The 23089-nt window shown below is 41.1% G+C and overlaps 1 protein-coding gene across 5 annotated transcripts in view; it reads left to right on the top strand.

The window, feature by feature from the left end:
* AGPAT3 (1-acylglycerol-3-phosphate O-acyltransferase 3) overlaps window positions 1-7500 on the top strand; it is a 97867-nt gene extending 90367 nt beyond the window's left edge. For all 5 annotated transcript variants that reach the window (XM_069785014.1, XM_069785017.1, XM_069785016.1 and 2 more), the window contains 2 exons: window positions 192-390; window positions 1064-7500. In XM_069785014.1, the coding sequence (XP_069641115.1) occupies window positions 192-390; window positions 1064-1152 (288 nt within the window). In that variant the 3' untranslated portion in view covers window positions 1153-7500. The remainder of the gene's footprint in view (window positions 1-191; window positions 391-1063) is intronic.
* Window positions 7501-23089: the final 15589 nt, after the last annotated feature.

The raw sequence follows: 23089 nt of genomic DNA, 5'->3' as shown, positions 1-23089 counted from the left end.
GCTAATACGGTAGCCTCAGTGGTCAACAGAAATGCCCAAGTAAACGACAGCAGATGGAAATGGATACTGTGTACTCTTGATGAGTATTTACTGCAGATACTATCCTTGACGTTGTCCTGGAGTTGACTAGTCTTGGATTGCTTGGTGCAAACATTATGAACCTGTTTTCTTCTATCTTCTCTTTCTCCCAGGATGCTTTGCAAGAGATGTATAATCAGGAAGGCATATTTCCTGGCCAGCAGTTTAAACCTCCTAGGAGACCATGGACTCTCCTAAACTTTCTTTTTTGGGCCACAGTTCTCCTCTCTCCTCTCTTCACATTTGGCTTTGGAGTTTTTGCAAGTGGATCACCTCTCCTTATCCTTGCATTCCTGGGACTTGTTGGAGCAGGTAATAAAAGCACAGAAGATCCTAAGCCCAGAGTGACATGTACCAGGATCCATTACCTCCAATAAGTTCTGTGTATTAATTAATATGAATGAGGCTTGCAGAAGAGTACTTGGAGCTCACTCTGTGGTCTTTATATTGTATAGCATTTTTATTTCAAAAGCTTTAATCCAGGCAAGCTTGCCTTTATATCTTAGGCAATATCTATAGCAATGAATAGCAAGCAAGTCTTGCAGCCCATTGTTACGGTGCCTGAAGGAGAAAATACTTTTACTGCACACCTTGTCTGCGAATTTAAAAAAAAAAAGAAAAAGAAAAAAATACAAAAATCCCCCAACCAAAAAACCCTAAAAAAAAAACCAAACAAAAAAAAATAATCTCCCCCACCCCGAAAACAACTAGGGGCAGGGGGGAATGCCTCACTGTTGATAATACCTGTCCTGTTAATAAACACAGAAACATTAATTATATTTTTAAATCTGGATTGTCCTCTTTTAGTGACATCTGACCTGTGATCCATGCGCAGCTGCATACAGCACACTGTTGGTCTGTAGTCACTACTGTCTTCAGGACTGCGTTAACTCATGTTGGTTCTACTTGTGCATTTACATGTAACTTCCTAAGTCCTTGAATTGGTTTTAATATATGCCTCCCATTTCTCTGTTATATTTTAAAGCTTCCTTTGGAGTTCGTAGACTGATAGGAGTAACTGAAATAGAAAAAGGCTCCAGCTATGGCAACCAAGAATTCAAGAAAAAGGAATAACTGACAGCTGCAGTTCAGCACATATAACCAGACTATGGTATCCGATTTAACTTCAGTTAAAAAACAACAACAAACACTTAGAAACTATCTTTTTCTTAATAACTGATGACTAATATTAATGAAAAAAACTTGAGCCAAGAATGAAGAAGTTGGAGGCATCAACTGAAGAGAACGCATCAACTTCCTGCCTGTTTAAGGATTACTGTAGTCAAACTATGGGAGAAAATCTGGGGTGGGGTGGAAGAAGAAACTAATTTTTCTTGCTTTGTTGGGGGACTTGGGGGTAGGGGGAGAAAAGAGGGCATTGGCCATGGCCACATGCATCTTCAGATGACTGAATACACTGGTTTCTGTCAAAAGCACTACACTCACTTTTACAACAGGAGCCATTGAATGTTTCCTCTTGCTAAAGCCAACGTAATGTTTGTTGATTTCCAACTTTTTTTATTAATGAGCCAGGAAAAAACAACCCTTCTTAAGTTAATCAACAGATGTTCACTGGGTTAGAGTCACTTTGGAAAGGCTGTGTTCTCATGGCTACAGGTGAAATCCTATTTGTATGTGACACTGATACTTTTTATTTTTAGACAACGTCTTAAAACTTCTGTAATGCAAGAGAATGGATAGTGGAGTTTGGAAGCAGTGTGTTATTGATCAGCACATACCATAGAACAGGTCCACTAGTATTAAAACAGTATAAAATTCTCATCCTATCTCCTGCTAACTGCTCAAGGCTGCTTAATTTCAAAATACTACTTCAGTCTTGAGTGTTGTTTGCCCTGTTTCACATCATACATGTACGATAATCTTGAATCTGTTGGGGCTTGTTTTGTTTTCTGAATTAATGGTGACCATGTGGTTTGGAGTTGTGCAAAGGAAATTTATTCAATTGTCCTGACGTTTTCTCCTTTTATTTCTGTTCGCATCTCTCATCACCAAAGTCCAGTTCAGTCAACCTGTCTTGGTAAACTGGGAGGCAGCAGCAGAAATCAGCACAGTAGTTTTCAAAATGTCTTCCTTTACAAAAAAATTTGAAAAGGAGAGGTCTGTAGCAGTCAGATTTCAAATACTGGCATCTCTTGAACTTTTAATGAGAGTTCTGACATTGATTCAAATGGGGCCAGGATCTTACCCTGTGTGCTGTAATGATAGGGTGTGCTGCACTTTCTACTTGGTCGTGCTTTAGATGTTAATGTGAAGTATATTGCAAGGTGAGCTGTGCTGTTAAGAATTAGAAAGAGTATGGGGTCTCTTCAGGGATTTTAAATATCTTTAGTTTTGCTTGTTGACCTTTTGGGGTTTTTCACTGAAAATTAGAAATCAGAATCATGGCTGTACCTGTCTCTTTTTTTTTTTTTTTTTCTTTTTCTCCTTTCTTTTTTCTTTTTTACAAATGCATATTCTGAGATTTTTGTAGATTGCTGCTGTATGCATAGCTGGAGAATTATTTGCAAACAGATGAGAACTACCTGTATGTTCAAGTCTGAAGGCCACAATCTGCATTCGGCTACACTCAGAAGTTGGTGAAATGGGTTGCAGATCTACAGCTGAGGGCAGAAGCTGACCCTCAGGGTCTGTGTTTTTAACCCAGCTGCCACTAGAATATTTATCTCACTTTTGTAAAGAGCAGATCTCATCAAAGCAGTGGTCGTTAATTTTCATCTTTGCTTTAGTAACCAAGATAAGAGAGTAATAATTTACTTTCTTTTCGTATTTACTCTAACTGTTGGAATGTAACCTCTTCTCCCACAGGTTTTTCTGTTTTCAAACACTGGAAGAGCAATTTTGTAACTTAGAAAAATATTTTACTTGGGGTCATTAATCACTGTTCTGTCATGCACTTGATTTTATTTGTGGTCTTTTCAACAAGAGGATTTGAAGGATGACCTGTGTTGTCTGTCTCCTGTTAGATTCATCCTCACTGAATCATTGTACCTGTAGCCCCAGCATTAGAATGTCATCTTTGTCCCCTCAATAAATCTTCCCTAAGATAGGGGATGCAAAACTGTTGTTAATGTTAGTGGAATTTGGAATATGCTTTGGGAACTGAGGAGAACAGAGCCTAGCCATGACTCTGTTTTCCTTGCTGGATGTTTTTGTACTTTGTCTTTAAATATGGTTAGACTTCCAAATGCTGATAAAGATAACTCTCTGACTTTTCCCTGGTTTTTAAGTGGAGGACTAAAAGCAGTGGGCTTTTCTTTCTTTTCTTTATTCTTTTTTTTTTATAAAGTAATTAAGTAATGGATATCATTCTTGCTTCTTAGAAAGATGTTAACAAATGCTGTATACTTGCTTCCTGAAGATGATATTGAGTATATATAAATTGTACTGGCTTAGCAGAGTGAGTCTTGCAAAGCAGGCTGACCATTGACTATGTTTTATACTTACATTTTGAGCAGTATATTAATGGGCATGACAAGAATTTCACAAAATAAATCCCTTCTTAATGCTGAGAAGCGGGGAGATGCTTAAAGGAGAAGGGAATTAGTAACCTTTCTCTTTACGGGATTCTTTTCTCCTCTTAGTGCATGTAACTCCCTATTCACAATCATGGGATTAGTGCATGTACATCAAGGGGAGAATAATCAACAGTTCATACTTTCTTATCATAACTTACTGGTCATGCTTTCTTTTTGAAAATATAATAAATACAACATCAGTTACTTAAATTTTGCTCTTCTAAACAGACATATCAGTAACCATTTGGAAAACTGAAATATACAGCAATGCACAAAACAGTACAAAACCAACACAAATCTCTTCATTTTGAATTTTATCTCAAAGGGGGTTTTTACACACATGTGCGCGCACACGTACACAGAGTTTGTATAAATTAAAGTGACTGGAAATAGCTGAAGTTAATGTCACTAATGAAGATTAGCAGGTGGCTTGGATTGGAAAAGTGAGCATAGATTTTATATCTTATTTTCTTCTGGTTTAATAGAACATAGCTTGTATATTTGACTACCAAGCCCTTTAAGAGCAATAATAAACAAAAATATATCATGTTTTTCGTCTTTTGCTTTTCAACCATGCTAGGTTTAATAAACTTAAAGCTACAGGAGCGTTTTCTCTCTCAACCTTTCAAAACTTTCATTTATTGCTTGTTTAGACTAAATACCGTGTTCTCCAGTATGGACTTGCAAGCTGACTGCCATGGAGTTCAGCATTGACTCCAAAAATGAATGGTTCTCAGACTAATATGGACAGATGCTACGCTCTTGGCCTTGGCAGCACTTGTCATTGTCATGAAGAACAATGATGTTTCTCTCCCCACTGGGATTTGCAGTTCCAAGGTAGCATCACATTGATCTACGTCTAAGAACCTGGTGGGAGAGCTCGGAGACCGCTGATGTTGTGGCATCTCTCACTTAGGAAGGCACAAAAAGCTGATGCTGAAGAAGGACCAGATGACTGGTATCCAGAGGTCTTGGCTCAGTAGGGATTACAGTTCTCTTTGCTCATTGTGGGCTGAATGTGCTCTTGCAATTGACTTTGCGTCACTGAGCAAAATATCTGTCTCCGGCACAAAGAGCATGGGCAATGTTCCTTTGTTCTGCTTTAACTTATCTGGAAGGGCTCTACACTTAATTGCTGACCAATGAATATGACTACTACCTTTGTCCTAATTGCCTAGTATTCACAGAAAAAGTGAGTGTGTCTGCTCACTTCCATGTGATACCACTTGTCTCCATCACTGTTGTCTGTATATTTTCTTGCCTGTATTTTCTGCAGATGGTTCGGTTACAACCTCTTAGCTGGAACTTGGAGCTTTCCAGTTCAACCAGTCCTATAGAAATTGTCTCACATAGCTGGGGTTTTGTCTTCCTGCATTTTGGTGCTGGTTGACATGCTCAGTAGGTCTGAAGTGACACAGTTGTGTTTAAGCTGTGTTAAGCGATGATGCAACTTTGCTGCTTCAGAGCAGAACTTTTATTAGGGAAGAGAAGTCCTTCCCAGGCCTGCTCACATAGGCCACCACCACCTGGTAGCAGGTCCCTCTGGCATTGATGAAACCAACGGAAGGGAGTTGGGACAAGGTCTTCACTAACAGTTGGAGTAACAAGTGAGTAGGGGTCACTGTACATCTGATAATTGCTAAAGGTACCGTTTCTATCTGGGACTACCCCAAAATCTGGTTTTGCTTCATGTACATTTTGGTTAAAGAAATGTGGGGTTGGAGGCTTTTAATAATGCTGAGTTCACACTACGCAGAGTGCTTCAGATTGAAGACAGACAATATTCACATATTTTGGCATCTTGGAGAAGTATGTTAAGAAGTCTAAGGCCAAGACTGGACAGACCTCACCCAAGTGTGTTTCATTCAGATGCTGGAGGCCAATGCAGATAAAAGGGGAAAACCCATTCCTATATTTCCTTTGAAAATCGGATGCAGTGGTGTAGCTCACAGCGTCTCCTGGATGCCTGTGCGCGTATGTCACTTGGTGCGAAGTTTCTGGTTCACAGCAGACGATTACTACACGTTCTGGTTTATGCCTGTAGAAAGAAGCCCATCCCCGCAATGGTAATGCTGAATTTGTACTTTGACCCAGTTTGTCACAGCTACTTGTTTCCATATTTCTGAACCTTTTGGTCCATAATGGGCTGCTCCACAGCTGCCAGCGCTGGGTGAAGCCAGGATTTGAAGCAGGTGACAGCCGTGCTGAGAGCTGCAAGGTGCATCGCTGAAGGGAGGAGGAATGCTGCAAGGTACTTCACTGGAAGGAGGAGGAACACCGACGGGTCTGGCCAAATTCTTGCCCTGAGAGAATCAAGCGATTGCCAGGAGTTTTGCAAACCAGAGATAAGCGTGTGCGTGGGCAGGAAAACTCTGACTCTTAATACGAATGTGAAACCTCCCTGTGACAACTTAGAAGTTAACCCGTGCCACGTTCACATGATTGGGGTCAGAATTTGTCTAAAGGGCTTGTTACAGATGGCAACTCTCATGCTGCCACATTTCCCCCTATCTGTCTTGAAGACTGGTTTATCTGTCTCGGCAATCTCTGTATCAAGGTCCTTGCGTGGTTTTTCTACCTGCTATGGTTTTGAGGGAAAACTCTGGAAGTCCATGTTACAGAATCTGTGCCACACTTGGTAGCCACCAGAAAATGTCATGGAGATATTTCACACTTTGGAATTGGGAAGACAGTGGATTGGCATCTGGAAGCCAAACGTGTCGTGTTTCTCTTGTCCTTGGCCTCTCTAGGTTTATGGAAAGCTGCCTGTATTTCTTAAAATGTTATACCTGTAGTGACAAGCCACTCTTCAGTTTTTGAAACTGTGAAGAAAGTTAATTTGTGCACTTTCACTGTTGAGAGTACTTGAGTGCAGCTGCTTGTCTATTTCTAAAAAGTTTTATGTGAGCAGAAGCAGCATTTTATCTTTTTAAGAGGAAATACATTTTAAAAATAGATGCTTTAGCAGAAACTGGAATCTAATAGTACTTTTAAAATCTAAATTGAAAGTATTCTGTAGCGTGGGGGCTACCACTACCAGTTTGCAGTCTTACACAGGTTTTATTTCTTTTTTTTTTTTATTTTACTTTGGCCAATGTGCATTTTCAGGGAAAACACACCGATTTACTAGTCACACTAAAATCTAATTTGCGAAGGGAGGAAGAGTGGGCAGCAGAAGCTAATCAAGAATGAATTTATTTTTTTTTCCCCCAAGATATGAACTGGTTCTGTGGACCTCCTTTATTATGTGCATGTGCATCTGTGCAGAGAGCCAAGCTGTCTCTCTTCATATTATTTTGCTTCAGCTTTGTCAGAGCTGTACCTTGTGACAACTGAATGCTCCTTGCCTGAACGCCAGGCAGCCACTGTCAGCTGGCGTGTCGCTCACTCCTAAAGATCACCAGCAAGTACTGTAGCTTTAATGAAAACCTTCTCTCTGAGAAAACTCAGCATCCTTAACCTGATTGATTTGTTACAAACTTGTCATTTGGAGGGAAGTCTTAAGTACCAGATGATCATTATTAGCCAAATCTAACGAGTAATAAAACTGTATACAGGGTACGCATTTACTGTGCATGTGTATATATTTTTGTACATTTTTACAGTTATTTCCTACACTTGCTTTTATGACGTTCCAAAGAGATGTGTCTGAATCTGGTTAAAAACAAGAAGCTATTAAGAAAACCCAACCCTGTCACCTACTGTAGTTTCTACTAAGAACTGAGCCCAAACAAATACGCAGATTTACAGTGCTATGCAAATATTACTTTGTAAGTTGTCTCTTAAATTATGCTTAAGTAGTTCATGCTGTTTTTACTGGGCTTTCAGAAAACGATTAACGCAAAAGACTCATCTTGTAAAATAAAATAGCTTTGGCTGTGTGAAAGTACTGTATATTAGAATCTCATTCACGCTTTCAGTAGCTTGTTTTAACTGTACATGATTTTGTACATAATATGCTGGCATAGAGGGTTTTTTAAATTGTGCTTGAATGACAAAGGGTGACAGTCCAGCATCCGTTTTTTTGTGATGTTATTGAGTAAGTAAGTAGCTGATAATGTAACCGGGAGATCTGCATCCTTTTCCTATTTGCCACTCTGGTTTTTGTAACAAAATGTGTACTGAGGGCTATTTTCTTTTTGCTTTGGTTGGTTTTATTTCCATTTACGCTTTTTTTGGTCTCAGTCCTGCAAACTGATGCATGTGAGGGACATGTGTCTGCAGCAATAATCTGGGTGGATCGTTTTGTGGGGGCTGGGAGTAAAGAACAAGCTTAACCCTATGTCCATTCCCTGCACTAAGCCAGTCACTGAGAACTGCGGAGGGACGGTGTGTTGCCATAGCATTTATAGAAGCAGTATATAAAGTTTTGCGTGGCTCTTCCAAATTCTTCCAAATGACTGGGATGGGGAGGGATGTTCCTTTCCTGAGGAATCCTCCAAAGTAAACCCAAAGCTGTATGATTTAAGAAGTTGGGACTCCAGCAGGGTAAGCTCCTGTACGGATAGATGCTGTAGATTAAACCAATTTTTCAAATCTGACATCTTTTAAGTTTCTATTTTTCACTGGAAGATAAAGACCTTCCCCCTTCCTCAGCTCTATGCCAACATCATACACTCCCACCTGAAAGCAAACATGACCCACTGGAAGATCACTTGGCATTTTTGCTCCCTTCCCCACATTTTTAGCAGAAGGCTGCCCAACAGAAGTAGATGTCTACAATATCTACCTCTAGTATATCCCTGGCCTGCCTCTGTACCTGCTTATTTGTGCCTGTAACAAATGACAGGTATGTGATCATATCCCATTCCTCTGTTGTCTTTTTGCTAGACTGCAAGCACTGAGTTCTTGGTTTCTCCTGTAGGTTTTCCCTTCCCTGATCCTTTACTCCTTTGAATATTCCAAGTTGTGCTGAGCTGCCTTAAAATGACAGGTCAGTTGTACCATGTGTCACTGTATGGGCAGACATTTTTTGTGGAGAGGATGGGCTCTGATTCTGAGAGTACGCAAGCAGAAAGTTCTTTTCTGTTACTTTTCTAGTTTGCACAAATACAGCTTTTCTTATCTCTGTGCCTCCATTGAGTCTCCTCAGATCCATAATTCATTTTTAAAGGCTGATGATTTTGATCTGGAATTTTTAATGCTCTGTTCCAGGACTATTTTTTTAGCTTTAAGGTGAAAAATACGGGTTGAAGTTTTTATCGGTACAGCATAATAAAGAATTCATTAGATTAGGATGGTATGATCCTTAGTACATGCATGCAAAAGCCAAGCCATGAAAAGCAAAGCCCCAGCTGATGGCAGAGCTCTGTTCCTTAATGTGTGTTGTCTTCTCATGCACTACAGAAGAGACGTTACTGTCGTTAAATTCTCGTCCTCGGAGGTACCTGTCTTGTCTCGTTGCCTATCCACCTGCCCTTCTGCAAGTCCTCATTCCTGAGCTGCTTTCTCTTGTTGAACGAGCCAGTGTCAGACATCGCAACTACACCTACCCGAGAAGCAGCAGTAGTCGGCGGTGGGCTGTATGGACAAGGGTAGGTTGATGGGCAGCACTGTGCAAGGTAGCTGTGGAAATGGAAGAAAACATTTGCTACTTGGACAAAGGCACAGACAGTGTCATTAAGTGGTTTGTTTCTGTACTAGGCGGTCCATGGTGACCTTTAGGTTCTTGCACACCCTCTCTTTAAATTGCAAATACAGTAGGAGGTTGACTGTGGCTGGTAGTGGCACCTCCTGGGTGTAGCTCTTCTAGATTCCTTAATCTCACTAATTCCACCCTTTATCTTCCAATGCTGCATTAATGTGTTTGGGAAAATAGCCTGGAATTCCCTAAAAGCAATGGTGTATCCTCAACACCAGACACAATCAGCTGCTGCACTGGGAGCGAGTGTGTGTTTCAGATGTGCTACGCTCCTGACTGCAGTCATGTTGGGCAGAGGGCTTTTTGGGGGGAGGAACAGGTGAATGCACTTTCTACATACTTCCAAAACTGCAATGTGCTCCTGAGAGGCTTGACAGACTGAGTGCATCCATGAAACAAAACTTTATGTAAATGTAACGGGTTTTTATAGGTAGAAATAAGCTTAGTAACTGTGGTATGGGTTAATGAAATGTTCTTCTGGATTTTTCCACCCTATGGATTCACATCCATGAACCTATAATATTTTATATTTTTATATATATGTCAGAGTCCAGTACTCTCTGACTGGGTTCTTTTAGATATCCCATGTGGAGGGTGTAATGTTTAATTTCCCCTTTGCTGGTCTGCCCAATTCAGGGAGATGTTTACACCACTGGTTGATCCATTTAACTGGTGATAGCTGTTTTAAATAAACAAAGGCCACTCTCTGGTCCCGTTGTGTTGAGCTAAAGTCAGTTTGCTTTGGAACAGCTGTGGTCAGTCACACTCTGCATTATTCCCTGAGCTTCACAGGCGCATCTCCACTAAGCCTTCCCTTCTAGGGGTTTACTGGTCAGCCACAACAATATCATATATGATAGTGGTATATCATAGGATATATGGTATGATATCAATATATGAGATAAATATAAAAATCCCCTATAATGCTAACATCTTTATGTTCCTGCTGTGATAAAGGTATGTGCCAAGGGGGCAGGACTGCGGTGGGCTATATGGTGAGCCTGCTGGGGCTGGAGCTCTGCCACCTGAGGTGGCCTGGCTGGAGCAGGCATTCCTGCTCGCTCCTGGCGCGGCAAAGCACATTGCTTCTCAAGGCGTTTGCTAGAAAGCAGACTACCAAAAGCAGATGACACCTTGCTATCTATGGTGAATGCCTCTGCACGGACACTGGCACGTAAGTGGTGGGATATAACGAGCAGGCTTCCAGAGGACTGACTGCAAAGAACATGGTACAGAGCACAGCTGGCTCTGACGACAGGTTGTTTTTCTTTTCTCCGCTGTGACTTGTGATGTGAACTGCCTTTGTTTTTCATCTTGCTGACGTAGGGCAACATTTGCAAAAGCTGAATTCAGTGGTGGCCTTGTTGTCTTTTGACATCTCTTTTATTTATTTGTCCAATGAAGCTACAAGCAGCTATATGCTAGTGGTTGCTCTGTTTATGAGGAAAATCAGTAGAAGAAAAACTAGGTAGGGTTTAAGAACACGTAGAAATCTTCTCTTACCTTGGCTGCAATGAAGTACAAACTCTACAAGTATTTTCAGGAAAATGCTATTTCTTGTATACTTCCCATCAGCTCAGAGCTTCTTGTCAAAGGTAGGAAAGTGCTACACTCTCCTTTTTTCCCATCTTAATTCAGCTGTAGCAAAGTTACGCAGTCAAGATTAGGACTGAAAGCTGCACCTTTTAATTGTAGACTTCTACTATGCAGATACACAGCCCCATACAGCCGGTACTGTTACTCTTACCTCTTTGTAGGCAAGAGAGGACAGTAGTTGGAGGACTCCAGACCTAACGACCACCATCTTCTGCACTTTGCACAGACAGCAAAGCTGGTTTGCAGGTTGCAGAGGTGGGGTCCGCTGTGCCTGAGAGCTGAGCCAGTCTCCTGAGGCCTCCTGGGGGAAAATCCTTCCCATTGCGGTTACTCCTCTTCACACAGCCTCTGCAAGTATCACGTCTGAGCCAACGAGGCCAACTTGTTTTACGCACAAGTGGGCTTTCTTCCAGCTGTAAGGCGTTACTTTAAGGAATTGCACAAAAAAGAGGCATGAGGAAAATGCAGTTGATGCCCAATGGGCGGACTAAGCTCTCCCCCTTCGTTAGGTCTTTTTCCCTGTTTTGCTGCTTTGTTCCTCCCACGTTACACCCAGCACATAATTGTGTAATTCCCATTGTTTACAAAGCTTTATTCCAAATCCTTGGTATTTAAAAGATCTATATTAACTTTTTTCTTTTTTTAGAAAGTTTTCAGTACAGAGCATTTGTTGGGGTTATAATGGCATAATCTTCCGGAAGGATGGGGAAGCTTTGCTTGCTCTCTCTGCTGGCAGGTAGGTTCAGAGCAAGCCTTGCTTAACTGAATGTGATAAAAGAGTTTGCCTGGCAAATCCTATATTTCTTATCTGATGAATTTAGTGTTAATTGCTCACTAAAGGATGGAAAAGACCTTCTCAAACTGCTAAGAAACACTTCCACGAAAGGGCTTTTGAATATTCTGCACCTGTCAGGTGTGGATCAGACACAACCATGTGCTGTGGAGTGGAACCCTGTATTTTGGGGGAGGGAGATTTGCTCAGACCAGGGTTAGTTCCCTGTCAGATGGGAACAAACAACCATCATCCCTCCCACCACCCCCGGCCCAGAGCTGCAGCAAGATGGGAAAGCTGCAAACTTGTTATTTCCTGAGACTATGCGCTCTTTTGCTGGCAAACATACAAGAAGGCAGTTGGCCTATCTAAATTAAGTACTGCACATAATGGAACAAAAATTATTGCCGTCAACTCCAATGCGATAACGTGGTTATGGAGAACAAATTGCACTGAAGCAGTATGGGTTTTTTTCTTACTCTCAAAGGGATCTTTCAGCGGAGCAACCTCTGGAGCTAATATTAGGTCTGGGATTTTCACAGGCACTAATAGGATTAGGCACGTGACTTCCTTTTCAGTCTGATGGGAGTCAAGTGTTTAATTCCCTTGGGCTTCTCTGAGATTTTAGCACAGATTCAGAAGCGGCACCCAAACTGTCAGGACACACAGATTTTCCTCTCTGGCTGTCCCCTAGGCAAGGAGACATTTGCTAATTGGCCCATCAGAAGGGTAAATGGCCTTTCCAAGGAAGAGCACTTGGTGTGCAACCTGTGACAAAACAGTACTCGCTCCCACTGAAGATGTAAAACAAAACAAAATACTGTAACTTCATATAGTACCTTATACAAAAATGAAATAATGGAATTGTGCTCTTCCACTCACAAGAGAAAACCTGTTCTCATTTATGAACAACTCAGTTGGCAGGGAGTCAGGCTTAGTCTTACTCGGTTTGGTACTTAGGGCAAGGTTCAGAGCGCCTTTCTGTCTTCAGGCACAGCTGAAAAAGACTAACGGTGTTAAAAGTAGTGAAGGCTTGTTTGCAGTGCTGCTAGAGGACTGGATGTAAGTAGCATCATCAGTTAGAAATATTTACTGCCCTATTATTTGGGGGGCAGTGGTGGCAGAGCAAGAATTGATGAGAGATCTCATTGTCCTTCCTCTCCTGTCAATGATATTTTTTGTTTTACAGCTGTCTTAGTAGCTTTATTACTAGGAGCACCAATGTCTAATAGGATCAAACCCTGAAATAGAAACCTGTGGTGGAAAAAGCCTGTGCTGCCTGGATGTCTTTGTGATCTCAAAACTTACAGTACTGTCATGTTTCTGGTTGCTTAGGCTTCCTTCTTCTCTGTGAAATCACATATGCACTGAAATTAAGAGGTAGCAACTGTCAGTTTTAACCCTCTCTGAGGGGTACTGCTATCATGGCATCTAGGGTATCGGGCCTTTTTTTCAGAAGTGAAGGCTGGTGCTAATGGAGTATCTTGCCATTTGATGGTGGTGTAAGAAAAAAGGTCTCCTGTTAATGGGAGTCACTCCTGTGAACGCCTCAGATACCAAAAAGCGCACTCTACCTCTGCTCCCATGAACGAAAACATCCGATGTCTTCATAACTAGGTTCCAGTGCACACATAAAAGCTGTCCTCTCTCCATCCGAACTCAAGATGATGAGTTTGGTTATACCTGTCATGTCACTGCAGAACTCAGTTCTACTGATCCAGAGCAAGAAGAATAATAAGGATTCTAAAGTGGAGGATTCTTACCTGAATATTTACTTCTAGGCTTGTTGTGATGGCTTTCTGGGCCTCTTCTTCAGACTTCATTATTCTTGCAGTACTTCTGTTTTGCCACCCAGGGAGGACCTGTCTAAGGTAAGCTTGCAAGGGAATCGCATTTCTAATTAATACTGCATTTTAATTTATTAACTAATAGCTTTTGACATGCTAATTTTGAAATGAGCTTTCCCTTGATGAGTTCAGAGAAGAGTATTTAAATAATGGTGTAACTCACTTTAAGATTCCCTCCTCCCCTCTTCTCATCAATTTTTAATTATACCTTGGACACATGAGCTCTTCCCCAGGCTGGTGTGATGGACAAAAAGAGATCCTTATTGCCTAGAAAACCAAATTAGAAATTTTATGGTCTATCTCTTACCAACTTCACCCGTAGTCTTCAGAAGCTCGTTCTAAGCAGGAGGATAAATGAAGAGAACAACCCAGAACTACTCTGTTACAATATGTTTGTGCAAAACCATAATTCGTTAGTAAAGGTTTATTTTATTCATGTTTCCTGTAATATGTTTTTTAAAGTGACTTCTAGAAATGACCACACATCTGTGTTTCTAACAGTGTATTAAGTGAAAATGAATAGAGTCATGAATATATGCTGGAGGAAAGGGTTGTCTTTTGTCTGGTCTGTACAGTCCCTGGTTGAGGGTGTACGGGTGCATGGGCCACAGTGTACAGCTGTTAAAACAACTTGAGTAACAGTGATTTACCTCCTGAGCTGTGAACAGGTTAAATAAATCATGGTGTCTCTAAGCCGACATGACAGGTTGCGCGTATGTGCAATGCAGTCACCTTGCTGCGGTGATACCAAAGCCCCCACTCTTGAGTTGTGCATGGAAACATCCCGCGGTGGTGTCTTAACTCCCCCTTTCCCCAAGTACAGCCAGTGTTCAAATTTTTGTCTTTCTGTGCTTCTAACTCCTTCTCTCAGGAGAGTATAACTTTCCAGAAAAACAAGAAATAAGCCCTTTTCTTCTAAGGTCTTCAGCCTCAAGACGAAGTTCAAAACTACCTTGGGGTGTGACTGCCCTGGGACTCTGCCTTGGACTCTCTCCCACTCATACTCTTGGCATAAATGAGAATGAAAGTTCTCATACAAGCCTTCTCTCTCTTGAGCTAGGATAATTTCTTTCCACATTCTTGCAGTAAGAGCTGACTATTCTGCAACAGCTGCTACGGCTGCACACTCGGCAGGGCTGGATAATGTGAAAAAGGGGGCTGCTAAGGGAGCAGGTTCAGAGGTGGGTGATACAGAGAAGTAGCATTCATGAAATGCTGGAGAGAGTACTGGATGCTGTCCGTCTGGATCTTGACATTTAAGACCAGCTAATTAGCCCTAGTGCCTCCTCGCTGGCAGCTGAAGTGTTTCTGTTTTGCAGCTCACATCCAGAATTGACATCCTGAAAATACTCCAGAGCTACAGGAACTCCTGGGGTTTGAGGGCCTTCTCCGTCTGCTGGCACCTGACCTTGCTTCTGCCCGTGCTGGAAGCGTGCTGGTTGAAAAGTTGTTTGGATTTCAGCAGAGCTGTAAAAAGGCTCTAAGATCACTGCACTATTACTAGTTAGCTTCTAAGTAAGTTTGAGTGACTCGGGAAATGGATATAAATGACCTGCTAGGGGAGAAGAAAAGGAGACAAGTATAGCGGTGGCTCAGCTGCAAACATGACCAGGTTGAATTCCTCTGGTCTTCAGAATTAGTTTGGAGTAAGACCTGCCATGCCTACTTTTTCCTCTTCTTTCTTCTATTTTGTTCATGTGGTAAAGGGAGAGAAAGCACAGTTTGCACCATTAGGCACCTAACTTTATCATCCTGATAATGATGTTCATACTTTCATACTCAGAGTTCATACTTAAAATTTCATAATTTGGACATGTTGTTCTTTACCAAGGTGGATAAGTGTACTTGTAAGATACTCAGCATTTGATCTGTGAGTTCAAATGCCTTTCTCCTCATGCCTGCAAGGTGAAGCTGCCTCTGATTGATAACTCGAACACACTGCCCGTTTGTAGCATCTTCCCTGGATGAGTAGGATTTTTGAGAGCTATTCAGAGCAAGCTGTTTGGGAGAGGAGGAAAGCCTGTCTTGAGGAGTGCTAGAAAGAGAGGCATTGCCAGGAAAGGAGGTTTCTTTGAGTCCCAGAAGACGAAGACTGATGTTGAAACAATTTTGAAGGTTCTGGCAGAGAAATAGCATGCTACCGATCCTCCCTTCCAGGCTAGGTAGCATCTCCCCCTCCTTGCTCCAGCTGCTCTGCCTTGGCTTGCTGGCCAGTTTTTTGTAGACTCCTTCCTTAAATGACTTCTCTTTTCTCTCCACTTCTTCAGGCTGTTAGCCTTTCCTGACCCTTCCTGAAGGTCTTTGATCCCACATTTCAACCTTCTCCCTCTGGTTTGTCTTAGTGGTCATTTAGGGGTTTCAGAACAAGGACACCTGCAGCTTTTCAGCAAAGTTACTATCGCTTCCTCTGCATTCCCCTTATTTTCATAACTCTGGTGATGGGGGGCAGTTCACACAACACAGCATTTTCTGCTGCAGAAACACAGACAGGTGTGTGTGGATGGAATGAAAATGCTCTTGAATAGAGCTGGTATGGAAATGGGTTCCCCATGCTGGTTTTGTTGCTATTGAATGAATTTCAGACAATGATTCTTTCCCAATTATACAAAATAAAAAGCCAAAATTCTGGTTATTAGGTACAGCTAATGATTTGGGGCTGACACACTAATTTAAAAAGACAAAGTGGCTTTTAAAGTGTTCATTTTGAGAAAAGAATTCACTTTACAATATTATAAAATAATTTTCCCAAATGTAAAAATCTTAACAATTTCATTCTATGTTTCTACAGGTGGCAGTGAATTTGTGAAATTAGTTAATTAAAACCAGAAATTCCTACGGAAAACTCATTCAGTTAAAAATAATCAACTGACCGCATGCAGAAGTGTTTTATTCGTTATGACCCAGAGGTGACAAAAAGTTAAGTATGCTTCCAGCATTAATTTTTACTTTCTTTCATACACAAATTCATTAATCGTAGAGTGAATCCACCGTATTTTTTCTCTTGTAGTACAGTAAGGTGAAAAGCTATTGTTAAGCTGATATAAATGCATAAATCAATAACTTCTGGTTTCAATGTTAGGATCACCTTAAAGTCTAGGCAAAGAAATGAAAGTACTTAAAGTGCAGAAGAATGACTTCACTTAATTATTTAATGGGGCAAACACATTGTGTCTCATTTTTACAGTAGTTTGATTAACAGGAATTATTGGAAAATACATCTAAAAGTGCTGTCTGTTGGCACAGGTTCGTGTCTCTGGGCCAGAGCACTGTTCGCTGCTGGGCCACAAGCTGGCGGCACCAGACTACGCGTTTTGGTGCCAGTGTTCTGACTGCTGTCCGCAAACTGAAACGAAAACATAAAACTATACATTTGCTCCTATATCTAACTCCTTGAACAATTCTTCCTTTGGGACAAGGTTTTCTTTAGTACTTCTATAAAACTTAGTTACAGTTAATAAGTAGATTCTTTTTAATCCCAAACGCTATACAGAGTGAATGAGAAGAGAAGAGCAACTGCTGGCCATCTCAGTGGAAGCCTGTGGACTTCAATATCCATTTCTCTCAAAATATTAATTACCAAAATTATCAAAGGAAAAGGTGAGAAATCCCTACAAGCAAGGATTTCTATTTTAACCTTATTGGAAAAATTCCTTTAAACTCTTCCCATGGGTAGAAGTTGATGCCTATCTTGAAGAAGAAATCTTTCTATAGAAATTCCTTCTGAATTTTCCATTCCAAATATTGCTACTGTCCGGATAATGATAAAGTTGAGCATTCAAATATTCATTCTGCCTGTGAAGTTTCTGTAACCATTTTTGGGTCAGACAGGACTTGAAATGTCAGTAAAATACCAGATGTGTAAGCTATCTCCTACCATTTCACCCTGGACTGTTCACCTCCCTAAAGGCTCTGGTTTAAGTAGTGGTGATAATATGTCAAAGCCAGGGTATTGTTTCATTAATATCTCTGGCATAATCCTACACTGTCTCAGGGAAACCAACCCAAAGTGTTAAATGACCAGTTGTTGTAAAAACAAGAAGAGTTGGGCACAGTGTAAGTACTAATTTTTGTGCCTACATTGAAAAGCTCCAGGAAGACATCTTCAAGACCCTCGGTGCAACTGGAAGTTGGCATAATGATGATCTAAATCATTTAGATATTGTACTGGGTCTGTGTCGTGGTTTAACCCCAGCCAGCAACTAAGCACCACGCAGCCGCTCACTCACTCCCCCCCATCCAGTGGGATGGGGGAGAAAATCAGGAAAAGAAGTAAAACTCCTGGGTTGAGATAAGAACGATTTAATAGAACAGAAAAGAAGAGACTAATAATGATAATGATAACACTAATAAAATGACAACAGTAGTAATAAAAGGATTGGAATGTACAAATGATGCGCAGGGCAATTGCTCACCACCCGCCGACCGACACCCAGCCAGTCCCCGAGCGGCGAATCCCTGCCCCCACTTCCCAGTTCCTAAACTAGATGGGACGTCCCATGGTATGGAATACACTGTTGGCCAGTTTGGCTCAGGTGCCCTGGCTGGGCATGAGAAGCTGAAAAATCCTTGACTGTAGTCTAAACACTACTGAGCAACAACTGAAAACATCAGTGTTATCAACATTCTTTGCATACTGAACTCAAAACATAGCACTGTACCAGCTACTGGGAAGACAGTTAACTCTATCCCAGCTGAAACCAGGACAGTCTGGCTGGGATGGAGTTAACTTTCTTCATAGTGGCTCATGTAGCACTGTGTTTGGAATTTGTGGCTAAAGTGGTGTTGGCAACACACTGAAGTTTTGGCTGTTGCTGAACAGAGCTTGCACAGCATGAGGGCTCCCCCTTTTCCCCACTGTTCTCCTCCAGTGAGTAGGTTGGGGTGGGCAAGAGGCTGGGAGGGGATGCCGCTGGGACAGCTGACCCCAGCTGGCCAAAGGGCTTTTCCATACCATATAATGCCGTAACATCACACTCAGCAGTAAAAACTGGGGTACAGGAAGAAGGGTGATTTTTGGCTTCCAAGGTGGCTGCTGTTCAGACTGGCTGGGCATTGGTCTGCTTGTGGGAGGCGGTGAGTGATTTCCTTTGCTTCATTTTCAGTCTCTTTCCTTCACCTATTAAACCGTCCTTATCTCAACCCATGTATTTTCTCACTTTTGTTCTTCCTCTTTTCTCCCCATTCCGCTGGGGATGACAAGGTGAGCAAGCGGCTGTGTGGCTACTGGCCAGGGTCAAACCACCACACAAATCAGAAAGAAATGTTATAGTATGGTCAGATGTAGAGAATAAAGATATGCTTCTTCATGAAAATATCTTTATTTGGATGTCATCAAATGGGAGCAGTGGGATATGTGGATTAGAGAGAACAAGGAATTTTACATTCACGACTGCTACTGATAGCAAATCCTGGGATCCTAGCATCTACCATGATAGTCCTGGGCCTCCATTATCTTAAAGGCTATCGGGCACTTAGACAAAACTGGAGCGAGGGAACCAATTACACTGTGGACACTGCTGGTTTTGTCTTCATCCTGATCAAAACGCGGCATAGGAATTTTATTTTCCTCCTACCACAGCCTTGCCTGCTGGGGATCATTTCCCCTCCTCAACACCATTCTCTTTCTGTTTGTCTTCTTTTCCCTCTCTGCCTCCCCAAAATAGGACAGCTGATATCATCTTCAAACTCAGCAGGAAGATTTTCAAATGTGGATTTCCTACTGAGTGGACTTTCCATCAAAACATAAGGCAATTAGGGATACAATTTAACTGCTTTCCTTCCTTTTTCCTACTTCTTAAATATTTGAAAGAATTTCAACAAGGGTTGTCCCAGTAGGGAGCCGAAGACTGACATCATATTTTAGGATTTAGTGTTATAACAATGAGGCAGGGTTTAATTAACCTTCTAGCCCCTTGGGAGACCTGAGACAGAGGATCCAGTTCCTCACAAAACCACTGCTGCTTCTCTTGCAGTTATTGAGCTCATTAATCTCTTTGATACTGTACTTCAGACTATAGCTATATTTTATTTTAGTCAAGTTAAAGTGCTAAATATTTTAGAGAGATAATGAAATTCCTTGTCCTGCCCTGCAGAGAACGTAATTTAAACAAACTAGTAACAGAAGAGCTGAGGGAAAAAGAAGGAAATGGAAATCAGGACCAGAAAAAGGTGTGGGCTATGTTGATTTGCCCTGTTTGCCTGACACCTGTGCCATGTGGGTTTGTGCGTCAAAGCATATGGAATATGATAGAAGGGGACAATGAGAAATTTAACCCTTTAATTGTTTACATTAACCACCGTAAAATATACACATACGGCACATCTGAAACCAGCTTCTTTCTCTGAAACAATCCCCACCTTTCAAGTCAGACTTCATTCCTCCTCCAGGAGGGAGAGTTCCCAAAAGCCACAGAGACTGCCCATGAAACTAGCCTAACCTGAAATGAGCCATGTAACCTGATTCATATTATATATATATATATTCATGATGGGACTGCCTGATGGCAGTGACTTCTGGGTGTATAAATCTTTAAGTCATCAATGAGAACAAATATTACAGCAGAACATTAACAACAGCAACCGTGCAAAATTTTGATGGAGAAAATTTTAAATTCTCTATGATACCTCATAAACCCTATTGCAGAGAGAAGTTGTGAAATGAGGAGAAAGTGACCTGGCTGTAAGATCAGAGTACATATACAAAGTAAAAGTAGGAAGAATAAACATCAGCTACTGCTACTGAAACAGTAAATGAAGTGTAGTAAAACAAAGTCAGCATGAAGAGTGGAGTCTGCATTTTCAGAAGTAACGAGTGAGTTTGTGCGCCTTGTTTTGGGAGAAAGAGAGTCCATTTTTCCCCAAGGTTGTTTTCCCTGGTAGTGTGTGCTCATGCACCCGAGGGAGACGATGGTGTGTGCTATGACCCCTGTTCAGCCAGCACGCCTCCGCGCAGAAGCCAGACTGTGGAGTAGGGATGAAAGGAAGGGCTGGTGCGCACTTCTGCCCACACCAACCTAAAATTTGGAGAAAGCTGAGATGCACACAGACTTGGAAACCAGAAAACTCTTCTTGGTCTAGTAACATAGATGCAGTCTTTTCATCCAGTCATACAGATGCCTGCTAGATTAATCTGCTCCTTTATACTGCACCTCAAAGCCAAGATCCATCCCAGTGGTGACCTACTTGGGCATTGAGCCTATTGCTGTAATAGCGATGATAAAGCTGGTACTTAGGAGAAGCATTTGCACAGGCTCTGGCTGGCTATGAACTACATGAAGTTCAGCTCCTCCTCTCTCACTGATTCATCACTTAAAGTGTAGGTATAATTCTGCTCTGCTAATGTGACTAGGGAAAAGTTTCAGGTACCCGATACCCAACAAACTGAAATGATGAAGAGAATTTGCTAATTGCTTTGCTTTTGTATGCATGAATGTAATTTTATCTTGCCAAGCACATGAGGTTGAAAAATTGGAGAGAACTGTAGCAGCACGATGGCCTGGCGTCTACAATATGATTAGGTATTGTGGTTACAAAATTAATGTTCATTTAAGACATGTATGATTTCCGGTAGAGACAGAAAGTAGGTTAGACATTGCTGGTGTAAAGGAAAGAGGAAAAGGAAAATTCTAATTGCAACTCAAGTGATCCCCTTTTCCCTTTTCCACATTTTCCCCCAAAGGAAAATGTCATCCATTCATTTCAAAATGTAAGGTAAAAGAACAATACTGCCAAAGTCCCAATTTCCAAATGCTTTATTTCTTCTCTGTATAGTTTGCTTTAAAAGATCTACTTTTTCCATCAGAGACCAGTCAATTTCACTTCCCAGACAAATCCACTTTCAAGTATTTTTGGCAATTAAACACCTGAGAACACAGTGAAAAGTTGTTTTCCTTAGTCTTCTGGATCTTCTTGCCTATGTTAATGTGTCTGTCTCTCTTTTCTCTCTTTTTTTGGGGGAGGGGGGTGGGGTGGTGGTGGAAGATGGTGTGGGAATAAGCCACAAGTACAGATGTATTTGCTTCACTTGCTATCAAAAACAGCTAGCAAGGCTAGGACACGGGTTTTTTTTGGTTTAATAGAAACAGCTATACTGCAACTATAAAAACTAGAGAGGGGAGATTGAATATATATGAAATTCTGTGGTGATTAAAACTTTTGTCCCAATGAACTATTGACTTTAATCTCTGAGGAAAGGGGACAAACACTCTACAGTAAGGGGAGACTGTTGGAAGAGATTCCTGCTTATTTGACTTGGGTTTGCCTGTTTTCCTACTTGTGTTGTTTAGACTGTGGAGGATGGACTACTTGACAGATGCATGAAATGAATTACTTTGAAGCTTCCTGGAAAGAATTTATGATTTTTTGCACATGTATGTAACTGTTTTTCTTTTCTGTTTCAGTAAATCATATATTTGCCACATACTTATAGTGCAAAATGATGTATAATTGCTGTCATTTTAGTGTTGCAGCACTAAAAAAAAAAAGTAATGAAAAAATGTTAGTGTCCAGCTGCTCACGTAAACCTGATAATCAGATATAACAGTTTATCGTGCTATATAAGATTCTTAAAGTTATGGCCTTGTAAGGAATTTTGTATTTGACTGTACCAAGGAAACAAGTCTTGTTACAACCAAGGTGAAAGAGAAGTTCTGTGCAAACGCTGATGAAAATATTCGAAGAATGGGAAACAACCATTAATCCCCAAAGCAAAACAGTAGAGATAAAACTGGGAATATTCAGCTGCAGTATGGGATGAAACATGTTACAAGGATGCTGTAATTATTTTTGAAACTATACTATAAGCCCAGGAGACAGGGTTAAGTTTTTGCTGAAAGAAAATTCTAAACAAATTGACTTCTGGAAATACTTGAACAGAACATCCAAACCACCTCAGCACAATGTCACTGTGCAATACACAGATTATTTATAGTCCTGCCTTAGATTACATTTGGTTTTACACACGTATGCAGTGTTTTTCATTTTTTACCCCTTAGGGTAGACTACTTTCAGTATGCTCTTCTATATCTTATTTACTTCTATTTGAGAAAGTAAGTCTAAATCCTCTAAGTTTAGGATTCTTGATGCTGAAGAAACTGCAGATGACCAAGGTGAACAGTAGATTTATTAAAAACAAAGGAACAGGATCTCAGTTTACAGTAAAACAAGCGTCAATTTTACGAGTACTGAAGTCTAACACAACTAATTAGACCCAACAGAAGTGTAATAGCATATTATTTCTATGCATTTAAAAAACCTACAGTAAAAACCCTTAAACTTTAAGGGCCATATTCACTGAGGTACTGTAACTGCTATGCATTGCCCTGGAACGGAAATATACTTATGATTGTGCCTCCTTTGCATGAGCCAGTTTTGCACTTGCATCTGATTCACCTCCACTTACTCACCTGCTCATGCTATGTGCTCTTTTCGGTCCCCTATAATCCTCCCGCCAAGCTCACACTCCATAGACACAACTCCTTGCCCTTTTTTCTTCACGGTTTCCATGCTCCGAGAATGCAACTAGTGAATTATAAGGCCAGCCGTCTGTCACCTGATTCACTATGATCTGTAAAGCCTATCTTCAACATGGCCTGCGACAAAACTGCTTAAAGTGTCTGAG

This window comes from Haliaeetus albicilla, chromosome 6 (genome assembly GCF_947461875.1).
Source record: "Haliaeetus albicilla chromosome 6, bHalAlb1.1, whole genome shotgun sequence".
NCBI classification, from domain to species: domain Eukaryota; kingdom Metazoa; phylum Chordata; class Aves; order Accipitriformes; family Accipitridae; genus Haliaeetus; species Haliaeetus albicilla.
This window is presented reverse-complemented; position numbering and strand designations above follow the sequence as displayed.